This window comes from Ambystoma mexicanum, chromosome 3q (genome assembly GCF_040938575.1).
Source record: "Ambystoma mexicanum isolate Mex_15411 chromosome 3q, UKY_AmexF1_1, whole genome shotgun sequence".
NCBI lineage: Eukaryota > Metazoa > Chordata > Amphibia > Caudata > Ambystomatidae > Ambystoma > Ambystoma mexicanum.
In genome coordinates, this window is record NC_090926.1 from 1,256,068,985 (window position 1) to 1,256,086,061 (window position 17,077).

The window sequence follows — 17,077 nt, forward strand, 5'->3', positions numbered from 1 at the left end:
CCCGCAGGAAGGAAGGTAATGCCAGAGAGCTACCGCAGTTCAAAATATGCCTCAGCCAGTCATAGCGAAACAAATGCAACAGTGTTTGCAGATCATGGATTTTTCATTACTCTAGTTATGCGAGTCCCTTATTGCAGAGTCTAAAGGAAGCACAGAAGGTGAAAAGTCTGATAGAGTGGTCTGAGAAAATGGGGACTTGATTTCAGGAATGCAAGGCTGCGATAAGCAATGCTCCAGTTCTGGTGACGCCAAATTACACAAAGCCATTCTTTCCATTTTCCCATTCAAATGGGCAGGGGATGACAGTGGTCCTGACCCAGCAAACCTTACTAGGCCACAAACCTTTAGCGTATTAAAATGGACTCCTAGACCAAGTAATACAGGGACAGTGCCCTTGTGAACAAGCTCTGGCGGCAGCAGCTTTTGCAATTCAAACGTCTTCAACCATTCCTATGGGTTGCCCGGTGCAACGCTCACCTGATTCCCACGGAGGCGCTGGTCCCGGCTGAACTGTTATAGTCTCTTCAATTGAGAAGCGTAGAGCTTGGATGACTCCCTCTGGACTGGGCTTCCTCTTATTGACCGTCTGGCTTGCAGGGTAAGGTTTCTGCAGGTGGAAGAAAAAAGGGTTAATGACCGTTTGACTGGACTTCCTCCTCACTAATCGCTAACTCTCCGAAAGTCCAATGTCCTGGTGAGCTCTCACCTTAAGCGTATAAATGCTGGGCTCTCCATCCTGCGACTTATGCAGGGGTGCGTGGGTTCCAGTTACGTCACTGGAGGTCCTCAAAGTCTTTTGTGGCCTTAGAAGTGGCACAGGTGCTGAGATGCCAAAAGGTGATGCCGCCGTTACTGCATGAGCGGATGCCAGTAGGTATAAAGAGTTTATAGTCTTGAAGAGATGGGCACCTTTAATGAAGTCTTTGCATTGTCTTTTTCAGGTGCCTGGATGCTGAGGGCGTGGTCACTGAGAGCGCGACACGTGCGGTTGTACGTAGGTATGGGAATTTCAATGACACCTCAATAATGTCCCTTGTTTTCTGTTTTCAGGTCTTGAGATGTTGCGGGCGTTTTCCCAGACGCGGATGCACGTGGGGAAACACGTAAGTGTTAGGCTTTCTTGCAGTCTTTAATGGCACTTAAATAATGTCTTTTCTTGTTTTCAGGTGCCGGGCTGCTGCGGTTGAAGAGATCGTAATACGCGCACAAAAGCAGGTAAGAAAAGTAAATGCGGCCGCCTTCACCCGATTCCTACTTAACAATGTTCTTTGTCTTTACAGGTGCCGTTAGGCTGCTGAAGAGAAGGCCGCAAAGAATCCGTGAAAGCACCGAATGATCAGGTAAGCGAGCGCGGCTGCGAATGTGTTGCAACTTGCTAACCTTATGTTTCTTTTGCTTGCAGGTTCTGCCGGTGTCTGGATTCCTGGATGGTAAGTATAGTTCTCGTGTCTTTCTTCCACAGGTTGCTGAGCTGAAGCTGGAGATGTCACTGGAATGCTGGAGCTGACTCGGTGAGCGTCCTGCTGCAGGTGCAGAATAACGCGAAGCACGTTTTCCCCAATCGGGCCTGGTTTAAATAGTGTCGGAGTGATTGGGTGTCTTCTTCCTCAGCCTCGCCCAGGTAAAAGAGTTCCTGTGTTCCAGAGCTAAGGAGTGGCACCAGCCCCACCCAGGTAAGAAAGTAGTCCCAGTTCAGGGAATAGTTCCTCCCAGCAGAAGGCTGGGGACTTCATCCTGCCAGCATTTGCAAAGGTGAGTATGCAGCATGGTCTGCTACAGGTAGGTCCACCCAAGCACCTTTGCAAGAATTATGAGCCCGGCGCCCCTGGCGCCGGGACTGAGGTTCCTTATGAGCCTGGCGCCAGAGGCGCCAGGACATGGTCCAAAGGGGGTTTGCTGGAGCCGGGGACGAGGGTTGTGAGCCTGCTTCCGGGGATGCTGGGCTTGACTTGGCTTCTCGGGAGCAGTGCTCATGACACCCGGTGACATTTGTAAGGAACTCATGCTGGCAACAGTAAAGACAGACAAGTGATCACAGTTCAAAGGTGTTTATTAAACTGTATGCAGGTTTGGAAAATGCCTAATATAAAGCTAAAGCAAAGATGGGAGCGAACGTCTACCATTAAATTAAAATAGGGTAGTCTTAGTGGCACTGTGTAAAATCAAAAGGGCCTATACTAAAACTGATTGCTAAACCTTACAACTAATACAAAAAGTGTGTGGGATGGTTTTCAAGAAAAGAAAGAAGTGTTCACAAATAATATGTCAGGATGCGGTAGCTTAGATCTCCCTTCCCCACATTTTGAGCACAGGGTACGATGGGATCTTGGAGCACAGAACACACTCTAGCTTTCCCAGCACAAGTCAACAGTTCCACTTGCAGCTATCAGGACCGTCGATGGCCAAGTCTCGTTTCTCTTGAAAGTTTCTTGCCTCCGAGGGCCTGACTTATTCAATAACAAAACAAAAGTTCCTTCTACAAAAATGAAAGTGTGTTTCCTCGTTTACTTCGGGTGAGGGTTCACCACCCCTGGGGTCTCCCTCTTCCAGTTGCGGACCTCTTTTTACTTTCAGCCTCACTACTCCAGGTTCACTATGGCTTGTCCTTTCACTTATAAATCTTAATGTCTTTTTGAACCCTGCAAATGCCAAGGGTAAGTATGCTCATCCTTTTGCATAGACTTGCCTAATAGCCTGGCAGTTAAGGGGTTAAACAGTTCCAGTGGACATCCCTCGTCTGGGTTCACCTTTATCAACACACTGTTTCGTGGGACTTTAGACTTTGCCCCCTTCTCGTTAGCATCCCTCTTCCAGGTTCAATCTTGCCAACTTCACCTTCACATTCACTTGCAAAATGCACCGAACCGCACTCCCCAAACCGATTCATGGCTTCCTTCCACCATGTCACACTTGCAATGGCCTCCCTTCTTCTGTTAGTCCAAGCCATCCCCCCCACCAACTGTATACCACCTTTCCTAACCACAACAGCTGGCCATCAATCCATCCCCCCTCAAGACCGACAACTAGCTCCTCACCTAGCCCCACTGCATGGATTCACCGTTTTGCCACTGCACCCACGCCACTCATCCCACTACCTGTCCACATTAGAAACAAGAGACTAGGTACTCGCTTTCTTAACCACAAAATAACAAAGAAAGTATTCAATCCACCTACCTTACACACTACAACAACCCAACCACCTGTGTAGCAGCAGCCAAACCCCATCCACCCTCCCTTCCTCCTACCTCGCCTACAATCCAGCAGCCAACCCTCCCACCACCAACCACACCACGCTAACCCAAGTTTAGGAAAGCTCGCCTCCACTACTCTGGCCACCACCATCACAGGGGCACTCATCAATGCTTGTTCACTTTTAGCACATGCTTCGGAGATCTCTGACCTCATCGTAGCCAGCCACCTGGACTTCTTAGCCATTACTAAAACCTGGCTACATCCTGCAGCAGGCCCAGCCCTCTCTCTAGCCTTACCAGAAGGGTATACCATCATCAGATCCGACAAACTCAGGCAAAGGAGTTTCTAAAACTAATCTCGGTCTTAGAGCCACTACCTCAGCTAGCCTTCCCTCCGCAGAACTCCTCTCAGCCAAACTAGCCATCTCACCCACCCAAACGCTACTCATGCACTTCATCTATCGCCCCCCACCGTGACCAACCTCTCCCTTGACGAAGATATCTCCAACCTCTTATCCTCCAACTCTAAATTTGGATCTCAAGCCATCCTCCTGGGTGACCTAAACTTAGGTTTTGAAGACCCCAACGATCCACAAGCACTAGCTGTGGAAAACTCAATCACCAACCTGGGTATTAAAAACAGTCACTGAACCCACTCACTCCAAAGGCCGAATCCTGGACTGGGTGTCCGACCTTAACTGCTCCGTCACTATTCTACAAAATGAGCCAGTGGCCTGGACGGACCGCCACTTCATCTCCTTCTCCATCCAAGCCAATGTCCCCCACTAACACTTCTTCTACTCCACCCGCACTCGCCAGAAACTGCCATAACATCTCAATCAACAGTATTCACCCAATTAAAAACAATATCCTTGACACATCCAAGTTCAAAGACCTTGACTTGAACAAGCTGGTTGATCTATAGAATGCAACACTCAAATCAGCGTTAGACATCACAGCACCCCTCAAACTAAATAAAGCTAAAACTGCTGCCCATCTCAACAGTGGTTTACTCCTGAATTAAAAATCTTAGGAAATTCCAAACGTACAGCGGAATCTACCTGGCGCAAATCACCTACCTGTCGGATCAAAACCTCTCTCACCTCAGCAGCTGCAACTTACAAAACGGCTATCTTAACCAACAAAAAAGAAGCTTATGATACCAGAATTCTGACTGCTAAATCAAGCTCCAAAGAGCTCTTCAGCATGCTAAAGGAGCTCCAATCCCCAGCACCTCATCTCAGGATTGTACCAAGGATACTGCATGGTGCACAGAAATTCAACACGCATTAGCCGACAAAAATCACCTTACTACAAAGTAAGATTGAATATATAAAAAAAAAAGTTTAAAAAATAAAATAAAATAAAAAAAAAAAAAATTAGCCTCACTAGCTGCCACCGCCCTAAACCAGACTATGATTACTCAATCGCCATGCTCACCATTCACATTCACTCAAGTGGAAGACATCATCAAAACTTTTAAACCCTCCTATTGTCAGGGTGACGTCTGCCCAGCCTCCATCGTCAAGAAGGAGCCAATGACCTGGCCCCTTTCATAGTAGCCACTCTGATAAATTCCTCATTCAAACCCAACCAAGTTTCCAATAATCTTAAGGAAGCCTGGGTTTTGCCTCTGCTAAAGAAACCCAACCTTGACCCCAACATACCCACCAACTACAGGCCCATAACTGTCCCCTTCCTTCTAGAAATCCTCGACCGAGTCGCTTATCTGCAAATTCAGAGGCACTTGGAGAAAAACAACCTCTAAGGCCTCAGGCAGTCGGGATTCAGACCAAGACACGGAACAGAAACCACCCTTTTAGACTTAAAAATCCAGATGAACGAGGCGAAAGAAAGGAAAATTAGCGATCCTTTTGCTCCTTGGCCTGTCAGCAGCCTTCGACCTCGTTGACCACCAAATCTTAACCAGCCACCTCATCACTGCTGCAGCTTTCTCCTCCAATGCGTCTGACTGGATAAATTCCTTTCTTTCCAATCTGTCCACAAGGGTCTTTTCCCCTTTAGCCTCTGCCGACCTCAGTCCCAACTTCTGTTGTGTCCATCAAGGCTCCTGCGGGTTGCCCACACTCTACAACTTTTTTGCAAAGCTTCTTTTCCACCGTCTGGACAACTTGGCTGTCATCTACACCAATTACGCATATGACACCCAAGTCTTCATCCCATTTTCTGGGAGCTACGACCAAGACTCTAAACTATTGAACAACGTCTACCTAGAAATCCAGGCTTGAATGGCTTCCAACAGCCTGTGCCTCAATGACGATAAGATCGAGCTCCTAATTGTCGGCACCCAGGCACGTCTGAACAAGCTCAATCATAGGAACACTTCCTTTAGTATCAACAGTAATACAATCAAGGTCTCTAAAGACAAAGACGGTAGGAGTCTACCTCGATTCTACGTTATCCCTCAAGAAACAAGTCAACTCTGTGGCGTCCTCCACAGCCTACACCAACAAACTTATCTACAGATGTACATCTTTCCTGTGCACTAATGGCTGCACCACATTAGCTAGGGTATTAGCTCTATCTAAAATTGATTACTGTAATTTTCTTTCTAGGCTCCTCTGAACTCAATTTAAACAAACTCCAAGTCCTCCAAAACAACTCCTTGAGGGCAGCTCTCAACTTACCCAGAGCCAGCCATATCTCTGCACTTTGACACAAATCCAACTGGCTTCCAGTTCGTGAGAGAATCATGCTCCACACTTTGGCAATCACCCACAAGTGCCTTGCCAACATAGCCCCCAAATACCTGTCTGATAAATTCAACAAGCACATTCCCTCTCGTACCACCAGATCTGCCCACTCTCACCTCCTCACAGTACCCAGGTTCAAACTTGGTACTGCAGGTAGTGACAGCTTCCCAGTCCAAGCAGCCAACCTGTGGAATTCCATCCATCCCCCCTCTTATAGACAAGAGCCCTCCTTCCTGAAATTCAAATCTGAATTAAAAAAATTCAAAAAAGTTCACTCAGCACCAAACTAGTACCTCTGCGTTCATATTGTTATTGAATTTTCATCTGTATGACCTATTTGTAACCACCAGATCCTACATATTGCCTTCTTGCTATTGCATATACTAGAGACCCTATGTAACCCTGTCTCTAGTTTTGTGTTCCTGTATCTTTTCCTGTATATAACTAAGTCTCTCCAGCACACAGTTACCTCAGGGTTCGGTGAACCATACAAATAATAAACAAATACAAAATACAAATATCTGATGTGGCTCAAAGAGCCAGAATAGCCTGTTAAGATACACTTACCCATTTTTCTCTATATTTTAAAGGCGCTGGCACAAATGAGAACTGCAGTAACACGCTACACATTTCATATTTGGCTGGAGGTACTGCTGCCCTTCGACAACTTTTGGATCCGTGGACAATGTGCATACAGGCAGTTGTCTCCAGCCTGGCAAGGTGTGTACAGTCTCTTTACCCTTCATGTGCCCATCTGATCTGTGAAGAGCACTCCAATGCCTGAAATTACATATGTGTCCCCTTTGTGCCTTGCGTCCCCTTCAACACCGTATATAGAAATAAAATCAGACTGTTTGATTGCGAAAATCCCAGACAAGTACAACGAAGGAAGAGGCTCAAATGCCTCTCAGCATCATCATCACAGGCCTTAGTAGATATTGCTGATCGATATCGGCTATTTAGCCACACCAAGATTTTTAGGTGACCGGGTATGAACTCTTGCTATTTGTGAACACTTCTGAGTCAGCGTTTAGTGCCATGAAGGAAGAATTACAGGAACTGAGGCTCGTAACGTTGCAAAACCAGTACATACTCAACCTCTGGACAGCAATGGAGGGCGGAGTATGCGGGAAAATCAGGAGTACCTGCTTCACATTTGTGCATCCAAATGACACTGAAAAATGGCACGCTGACCAGAACTATTGCTGCCCTGTATAAACTAAAAGTGATCATGGAAACTGAGGCTAGAATCGCCAACGACTCATGGATTGACTCTTATTTTTGTGGTTCCTTCCCTGGTTGAGCCTTGGTGTGAAGATTCTGATGCCCATTTTTGTCTTTTTACTTATTATTTTGTGTTCCTGACAACTAATCCTACGTTGCTCCTCTGCAAAAGTACCAACAGTTGCTGTCATGATGACCGTAGCTAACCCTGTCCAAGGCTATGACCACCACGACTTCACCCCATACAGGTACTCAAACTGAAGTGGTTTTGTTTCCTCCACCAAATTGCATTGCTTGCGTGGATCGGCAGGTAGATTGCAGAAATGGTGGGGGGACTAGTTTGGTTGAATAAGCGGAAGAGTATGCCCATTTTGAGACTGGGTTGAGAGATGTTCCCCAAGAAGATGATTTTGATTTGTTAGTTAAAGTATTAAGTAAAGGAGGGAATGTCACTGTGGTCAAGGAGGGTCCCCATTATTAAGAGGGATTCATGTTACAAACACCATATTGATGACGGGAGGTTGGCAACGAACTGGGACAGTGTTGCAAATCCATATGAATCAAATGGAGCTACTTATATGTTATTTTTACCGTTCCAATCATTTCGAATGTATACATATTAGATCTTCACGGACGTAGACAGATACAGTATTAAAACTGCAAATGCAACACAAACACAATCCACACAATGGGATTATTTGCTCCACAGTTAGCTGTTACACATGAATTCTAAGTAGCATGGACATTCTTGAATGAAATACCTATACAGTCCTGCCAGAGAACAGAGGTCATCTCCCCTTTGTATTCAAATCTTTAGGGAGGGATAGTCATTTGTTTGGTGGCAATAAGCAGGAGGCCTGAGGCCAGTGTTTTCCAGGTCATTAGAGGCTGTATGTAGCACATAAATTAGAAGGTCTTTCAGAGGTGCCAGGAATCTGGGGACTTGAGATTGCAATCAGTAGTTCAATGAAAATACTGTCTAGGCAGACCTACCTCCATTTACTAAAATACGTAAGCCGTCCATGTGCAATCTCACTTAAAGTTAAAGGCTTTAGGCCAGTTATTGCTAGCAATGAATTAGGTTTTCAATACCAATGTTTAACCGTGTATTGATGTCATGACCTACTACGGATGAATCTCAAGAAGAGGTGCGTTTTGAGAGAAGACTGGCCAATAAAAATTGAAGATTTGGGAAAAGATGGGATTTCTTTAAAGAGGTTTTGTCCAATCATAATAGGGGGGTTGGATGGTAATAACATATCTGGGAGTGTCTAAAATTGTTGCTTAAAGTATATAAGATCCAACTGAAGTTGTATTGTTGAGGCTTGGCTTCATTTGGTCCTGCAACACCATCTAACCGCTCCCCGGAGCTTTGTACAATATACTTGCTTAATGTACAACTTTGTACTCGCTTCTTAAGTGGTGGGCCTGTTTTGGGTTAAGGTGATTAAAGGCCCATCCCCATAAGTAAAATAGTTTACTGAGTCAATACTTGTCCACAAATAGCTTAATGCCCCTCTTTAAAAGTATATGAGTTACTATCTCCGAAATGTCTTCTAAAAAGTAGCTGGTGTGTAACTGTATCCATTCATAATAGAAGAAAGTTACATATGCTGCAGGATATACTTCAAACAGTGTTGGTCTATATAAATGTGCCTATAATTGAATAGCACTGTATATTGGGACCAATAGGGCATACTGCCCTTGAATTACCTATTGTATTCTGAAAGTAAACCTAACCTGGTTTTACTCCCCAAGAACAGCTTTATGTAATTCTGAATGTATTATAGGTTTGACTCACCTTGACTGCTTATTGGAATCTAAATAAGGTTACACTTTTGTTTGTATACCAGCAGTATTGAGGTGTTTTTTTAGAAGCGCTCCATTGCATCTTGAAGGTAGGTCAGCGCCTAATAAATATCATAATTATAATATAATAATTATAATATTGAGTTGGTTTTAATATTTTTGTTTATATGATATGTGATAGTTTTCCCAGGTTTCATCTTGCCCGACGTGCATTTAAAAAACCCTTTATTTCTACAATATATAGCGTGTCAGTGTTTCTTTGGACCACATGTATGCTACAATTTCTTTGTACAAGCTATCGCCCTCAGCCTGAATGCTCTGTCTACGCTACCAAATGTTCTCAGGTGGTACAATCTTATACTAAGAGTGGAGTCTTGTACTGCCTTAGATTAACAAGTTACTTACCTCCGGTAACATTCTTTCAACTGGATGTTCCTCCCACGTATTCCTCCTCTTATGAGATCTTAATTTCCAGCTTTACCTGCTTCAGAAAACTCTCAGCAAGGGGACGCTCTGCATCGAGACTGGCGACTCGATGTCCCTCGAGGGCTTCCATCTCGGCTGACGTCATCGGCGAGTACATATACCACATGCAGTGCCAGTTGGCTTCAGTTCTGTTTTTTTGCTACCAAATTCCGAATTAACAGCCTTGAGAAGGGATTTCTAAATTATCAGACCTTCAAAAGAGCACAAGGTCCAAAGCTCAGGAATTCTACAGTGGTGTAGGTTGGGAGGGTGATGAGGAATATGTGGGAGGAACATCCAGTCGAAAGAACGTTACCAGGGGTAAGTAACTTGTTCTTCGAATAAATTGTGTCCTCCCACGCATTCCTCATTTTATGATAGACTCCCAAAGTAAGGATTGAGAGGGTTTGTCCAGAATGGAGCATAGAACTGCCTTCCCAAATGTTGCTTCATTGTTAAAAGTGTCTAAACAGTGTTTTTTAGTCAACTTGTGGAAGGTGGACCAGGTAGCTGCCTCGTAGCTGCCTCGTAGGGGCATGGCAACTTGCTCTGAAGGGCAGAGCAAGTTGCCATGCCTCTAGTGGAATGAACCCTTAAACCTTCTGGGGGGTTCTTTTCAGGCTAGACTGCCGCACACCGAAATAGCCAGTATGATCCATCTGGATAGGGACGGTTTGGTGACTGACAGACCTAGTTTGTGTTTTGTACATCCACGAAATATAAAAGTTTGGAGCTCTTCTCGGATCGAGTCTATGGAATATTTTCTCTTCCTTGCCAAAATGAGGTGAATGATAGAAATTCGGAAGCACATTTTTTGTGCTAAATGGTAATCTGACACAATCTTCAGTAGAAAAGAGGGTTTGACCTTAAGGACAACCTTATCCTTGTAAAAAGTGGTAAACAGAGCCTGCAACTCACTCACCCTGTGGCTGATGTGATCGCTACTAACAAAATAGTTTTGCAAATTGGCAGCCTTAAAGGGCAGAAATGGAATGGCTCGAAAGGAGCATATGTCAAAATCTTTAAAACCAAATTAAAGTCCCAAATTGGTACTTGGAATGGTGTAGGAGGAAACATTTGTGAATCCTTTAAGAAATTGAATTATTAAGAGTTTAAGAGTATTTTGAAATAGGATGCGCTTGAATATGGAAAGCGCTGCTAGATAACCCTCGATTGTTCCAATCTGGAGCCCCAGATTTGCCAAATGTAGTAGAAAAGATAACGCCGTAGGTGTATCGCATTGAAGAGGGTACACATCCTTTTACCTACACCAGCTGCAGAACTTGTTCCAACGGTCAGCGGTATAGGGATTTTGTGGCTGGCCTTCTGGCTGAAAGCAAAATCTCCATTACGTTATCCGGGAGGCCCCAATCCTTGTACCGCTCAAAAACCATGCATGAGAGTCGAGTACGAGGGTGGAGTATCTTGACCTCTGGATGGAGAAGCAAACCCATCCGTCACGAGAGACGGTCCTCTCTTTGTGGAAGACATTAGAGGGGAGATGGACATGTCCAGAAGGTCCGGGTACCAAGTTCTACTGGCCTAATTCGGGTCATTAGGATCATGGATTTCCCGAACTTTCTCAACCTCCTGATGGGGTGACGAATGACAGGGACTGGAGGAAATGCATACAGGAGTGGAAACCCCCAGTCCACTACGAATGTTTCCCCTAGAGCTCCTCCTGGAGGAAAATCCCTGGAGCAAAAGAGTTTGCATTTCTGGTTCACACTGGTTGGGAACAGATCCACTTGACACAAAGGGTGAAGATCTCTTGAAGGACTTCCCGAGCTAGTTCCCACTTGTGGGAGACTTCTCTATCTGCTCAGAGTGTCCGCCGCCGTGTTCACGGTTAGGTGTACTGCTGATAGAGGGATTTCTTCTTGAAATGTTCAGAACCAGAGCTGCATTGCATCAATGCTCAGTGGTAGCGAGCCTACGCCTCCTCTTTTTGGAGGTAGTAACATGGCCACTGTGTTGTCTGTCATTATCAGGACATTCTTTCCCCATACAGAGGGCAGAAAGGCTTTCAGCGCTAGTCTGATTGCCCCCAGCTCTAAAAGGTTGCTGTGTCGTTTGGACTCCGATATGAGGACAAGCAACTGCTGATTGTTAGATCGCTGGTGTGGGCTCCACACCCCGTGAGTGCGGCATCAGTCACTAGTGTTATCTTCGGCCATGGTTGCCAAAAAGATTCTCCTTTCAGGTCCACCACAGAAGGTCCTGTGAGACTCGGCTCGAAATCTGAAGGAGGTCTGAGATGCTGCCTGAGAACTGTAACCACTGGGTCCTGAGAGTCCATTGAAAGTATCTCATTCTCAGGCAACCCTCTGGCAGCAAAGAAATGCATGATGCCATGAGTCCGAGCAACCTCAAAAAGTCAAAGGCCGGAAGACACTGGGCTTGGTGACCTTCTGCAAAATGTCTTCAGCCCTCACCTCGGGTGAGGAGGCTTTTCCCAAGGATGCATCCAGTACTGCTCAATAAACTGGAGTCCGAGATGTTAACATACGAGACTTCTTGTAATTGAGAGAGAAGCCCAGTCTGTGGAGGGAGTGGCAGGTGATACGGATAGGTTCTTGGGTCTATTCGGGTGAATGTGCCCTGATCAGCCAATCATCCAGGTAAAGGTAGACATGAATACCCTCTCTCCTGTGACTCGCTGCTACCACTGCCATTAACTTGGTGAAAACCCTCATGGCGGAGGTCATCCCGAATAGCAGAACTCGAAACCTATGTGAACCGCCAATGGCGAACCTCAGGTACTTCTTGTGTTTGTGATGGATAGGCACATGAAAGTAAGCATGCTGAAGGTCTGGCAATACCATCCAATTCTGGAGCTGGAAGGCCTGAAAGATCAGAGAAAGTGTGACCATCTTGAACTTGTCTTTCCTGAGGAACTTGTTTAAGTATCTCAAGTCCGAGATAGGTCTCAGTCCACCGTCCTTCTTGGGAATAAGGAAATCGGGATAATTAGACCCTCTGTTCCTCTCCATCATAGGTACTGGTTCTATAGCACCTTTCTCTAGCAGGGTCAAAATTTCCTGCAACATGAATGCATCTGGAACATTTAGCGAATGGTTACCCTGGGCTACTGTTTCCAGTGCCCATGCATCCGAAGTAATACCTCGCCATTCTTTCAGATGCTGTGATAGTTTGCCTCCCACAGGAGGCAAAGACCTCAGAGTGGTTTAGAGGTGCCCAAAGCAGCGGCTGATGGTAAAGACACTGCAACTTGGGCGGGCTTTGCACCTCTCCCTCGTCCACCAGGAGGGAATCTTCTCTGTCCTCTCGCTCTTCCAACTGAGTACTAGTGAAAAGACCGGTTCCATGTGTTAAAATCGCTGCAGAAAATACCTGCGGTTTTGCCGCTGCAATCCATGTACAGGATGCGGGGGGACATCCCCTCAAACCCAGACCCATTATACCATTTAAAGGGAGCGGGGGACACACCCGCAACCCCTGCTCCCCTTAAATGGTATAATGAGGTACCAGGTCAAACCACAGCATTTTTGCTCGGATTTTTTGCAAAGGTGACATTTTTGCCGCGATTGTATTACTGCATACCAAAAGCCCTACCCCTCAAGGTGACCGGCTGGGGTGATAAGGCTGTGGCTGCCTGACTGTGGCACTTAAGGACTTGGCTGCCATCTTCGAGGTCTGCAGCTTTTCAAGGCTTTGATCAGCCTTATTTCCAAATAAATGAGAGCCGTCAAAGGGCATGTGTAGGAGTCTGGATTGTACATCAGGTGCAAATCCTGGCTTCCTCAATCACGCAAATCTGCGTATGACAGAGCTTGCCGCCATGGCCATGCTGCCGCTGGCAGCAGTGTCAGACCGGATTGCAGAGACTCCGACATGGCTTCTTTGCCATCCCTCATCAGGTTTATGAAGCTGTCTCTTATCTCACCCTCATGGATGTGATCAGCCGCCATCGCTATGCCGTCCCACAGGGTAAAAGTAAACTTTGCCAGGGGACATGTGGAATTAGCAGACCTTTAAGTCATGCTGCTAGCCGAAAAGACTTTCTTTGCCCAGGATTCAATGAGTTTGTCAACCCATCATAGCGATATGATTGGGTACGCAGCTTACTTGGAGACAGATTTAGCTGCTTGTACTACAATGGTTTCTGGAGATAGATGGATTGACAGGTAGCCAAGGTCTCTATTGGATGGCCTGTATTTTCTGGTCAAATATTTTTATTTACTGCCGGGCTGGACTGTGGACCCTCCCAGTTGGCCGCAGCCCTTTTTTGCAGTGCCACACGAAATGGTAAAATAGGATCATATTGAGGACCCTTGTCCAATATGTCAGTCAGGTCGTCCTGTTCAAATGCAGGAGCAGGTCTACTTCATCCCAAAAATTCCACCACTCGGTACATTAGGCGTCAGTAGGATGCATCTGCATGATCAGCCGGGTCCAGTTTCCCAAAATCTAGTTCTGGGGAGGGGTCTACCTCAGTAGCTGTCTGTAGGGTGTCATTTAGTTCCCTAACCCTTGTCTCTTCTGAAATAAAGCATTCAGGTATATAAGTATTCTTCTGAATACAGTGGGTATCCAATTGGAAGGCACATGGAGGGGCATCATCAGAGGTTTCATAGTCTTCATATATTGAAGTCAAGTACCTAAAAAACTTTTAGGTAAAGGTTTAAAAACCTTTTCCTGGCTTTTTTTTATGTAATGGCGTCGAAGGATGTACAATCATTGTCAATGTTTTTTGTATCAATGTCGAAGGCGTCGGCGTCAGTGATTTTGCCCTCGACACAACGTGTTCTTCGACTATTTCTGGTCTCATCGAGTGCTCGAGGACTTGAGTAGACTTGGGCTTATGACCCAGGCTCAAGGGTTTTTGCCTTGGCGTCATGCTTGCCTTCGACCGTAGCATGGCCACTTTACTTATACTTTGAGGAGGACGAGCCTGATCCTCGAAGATTTTGCACATTTCCTCCTAAAGAGTTCCCACTACTCTTTGAAGGAAGATTTTGTTGGGCAGACTATGCTCCTTTCTGATGAAGAAGACTAGGAAGAAGGTGATCTGTGCCTTCTCTTCGATTTATTCCAAGACGAGGAGTGTCTGCTCCTCGAGTGGGATTGTTTCTTCGATCTTTTTTTGGTGAGGAGAGGAATCGCTTTAGTCGTGGGATAACCCAAATTTAGGAGTGGACAGGGATTTGGGGACAATCCTACCCACTGCAAGTTTACATTTGCGCTCATAAGGCATTACCCGTTATCGACTGACAGGATCGACAGTCGGTTATATGCTCAACACCCAAGTACCAGAGGCATATCTTCTGCGGGTCCGTGATAGAAATCTTGGCGTTGCATTTTATACACTTTTTGTAGCCAGTCTTCAGAGTATTCGGAGCTGAAGACGACATTTTCGATACGTTTTTCGAAGAAAACTGAAGCATGCCGTTAATCGCGAAACAAATCTCACATTCGCGGAAAAACAGAACTGAAGCCAACAGGTACTGGCCATGGTATATGTACTAGACGATGGTCAGCCGAAATGGAAGCCCTCGTTTGACATCAAGTCGACAGTCTTGACGTACAGCGCCCTCTGCTGAGAAATCTTTTCTGTAGCAGCTAAAGCTGGAAATTAAGATCTCATACAATGAGGAATACGTGGGAGGACAAAATCCATTTGAAATGGTTTTATGAAGCCCTTAGTTGGATTTTAGAAAAACTGTCCTAACACTTGCCAATGCCTGAAAGCATCCCTGGTTTGAAGCCAAAAAGCCTGTCTCAATGCTGTTGAGCCCCAAAGAAAGCTTGAGGTACTGTGCAGAGACCCAGTCTCTCCCAGGTCCATAGTGACTTAAGCCAGCACTTCGACTGCCATTTCATAAAATAAATTGTGACAATCGAGGGCCTGAAGGCCCCAGATTATCTAAACATAGCACCATTCTTCAACAGCTTTTATTCTCTTTACAGGGCTGGGGTTTTGCTTGTGATTTTTAGTTTTTTGCATTTTGATGGTTTAATTAAAAGTCTGTTTTTAAAGAACTTTGATTGGACGTTCTTTTATTTTGGAGCCTTTGTTGTTGTTTGGGTTACTACAGTTACAGCTCTCACCCTTCTGAAGATATACTTCTTACCCTGTGCCTGTGTTACCAAGAGAAGCGAAGGAGGTCTACCTTCCTGGCTCTGACCGTTTCACCATTATGATCGAGATGACTGCTGGTTTTGTAGTAGCATAGTGAGCTGGTGGTTTAGCCTCTACTCATCTCTGTACTCCCGTAGAGCAGTAATAAATTTGTTGCACCTTAATTTAAGCTTTACTGCTCAGCCTCAGTACAAAGTGAGTCTGGTTAGACTTTGTGTCAAACCTTTGAAGATCCAGCAATGTTGCTAGTAGGTGGTTCTGAAGAAAAACTAACAGCTACCGCCTCAGGATTTTTACCTTCAGCAATATGTTTTAAAGGCCACAGCACTTTTTTTGGTGCACGGGAAAGGGGCGGAGGAAATCAAGACACTAATTGCATCTATTCAGCTAGGTAAAATACGTGATTCCTTTAGGCCAGTACACTTTTAAAATGCAACAATTCTTCGTATTTGTGAACTTTTGTGTTAAGCCCTCTTATTTCCGCTTTTGGGTAAAGGTACTTTATTGTTGGGTAGCCATAAAAAATAAAACTTATGATAGCAAAAAGGTTTAATGGGAAATTAGTTTTTAAAGCATTTCCATTAGCAAGTATCTACTATTTTGTTAGGGATTCTTTTATTATAGGGTATGGTCTCCTTTCCCTGATCACAGTTTTGCACTTCAATTCGCTCAGCTGCAACCATCCTCGAAGTAATGTCAGACGTACAGTAACTTAGTGCTTCAACTTTCAACTCAACTGATGTTTGGTGTTAAATGCTCACTTTTTAGTTTTATGGCTTTTGAGCTTGCAACTTTTATTTCTCACTTTTTTCAGTTTTTGAATTTGGTCCTGCAAGTGGTATTTAACCAAATTGTTCTGGTATTTCCGTTTCAAACAATTGTATTTTTTGTTGAAGACAATCATTCACTTAATCTAGAAAAATTTTGTACATTTCATTTGTCGGCAATAATGCTTCATCAGGAATAGGATATTGATCTTTAAATGAACAAAAGTGAACAGCGTTTAAGAAATCCACTGCGCACTACACCTTCAGCCCTTCTAAGCCACACATTAACAATGGCACATACTGTAGGAGTGCTTTGGTTTTCCTGGTGGGATCATCGGGACGAAAGTTTTTGTACTCCTCCACTTCTTTCTCCAGGGACAGTAGTTGGCTCTGCAGTTTGTTGCGCACAGCAGGTAGAGTTTCTCGGATGTGATTGGTCAATTGCTAGAAAATAAAAAGTACAGGGCAGTGAGAATAGCATAATCCACTACAAGAGCATTAAGGAGATGGTTTGACATTTCTTGCAAGGATATTGTCACTGTTTACCAAAAGCTAAACTAAAGAATGCAATACAGGTAAGGACTACAGGGATGTAGGAATAGACAGTAGAACAGGACGCTCATCTGACTTGCATGTCAATACATTCACCAATCACTTACTTTCACATAACATCGAGTGCTGTGCTCTCTTAAATGGAAAAGAAAATGCACCTACTAAGAAGGCCTCTTTGTTCACTGGTTTTGTCAGACCATATTGCATTACAGAAACAGAAGTAGGGTGCAACGTATTATAGATAAAGCACCT

The 17,077-nt window shown here is 44.9% G+C and overlaps 1 protein-coding gene across 3 annotated transcripts in view; it reads right to left on the reverse strand.

The window, feature by feature from the left end:
• DNM2 (dynamin 2) overlaps positions 1 to 17,077 on the reverse strand; it is a 1,516,513-nt gene that overhangs the window by 850,072 nt on the left and 649,364 nt on the right. For all 3 annotated transcript variants that reach the window (XM_069604271.1, XM_069604270.1, XM_069604269.1), the window contains exon 7: positions 16,575 to 16,717. In XM_069604271.1, the coding sequence (XP_069460372.1) occupies positions 16,575 to 16,717 (143 nt within the window). The remainder of the gene's footprint in view (positions 1 to 16,574; positions 16,718 to 17,077) is intronic.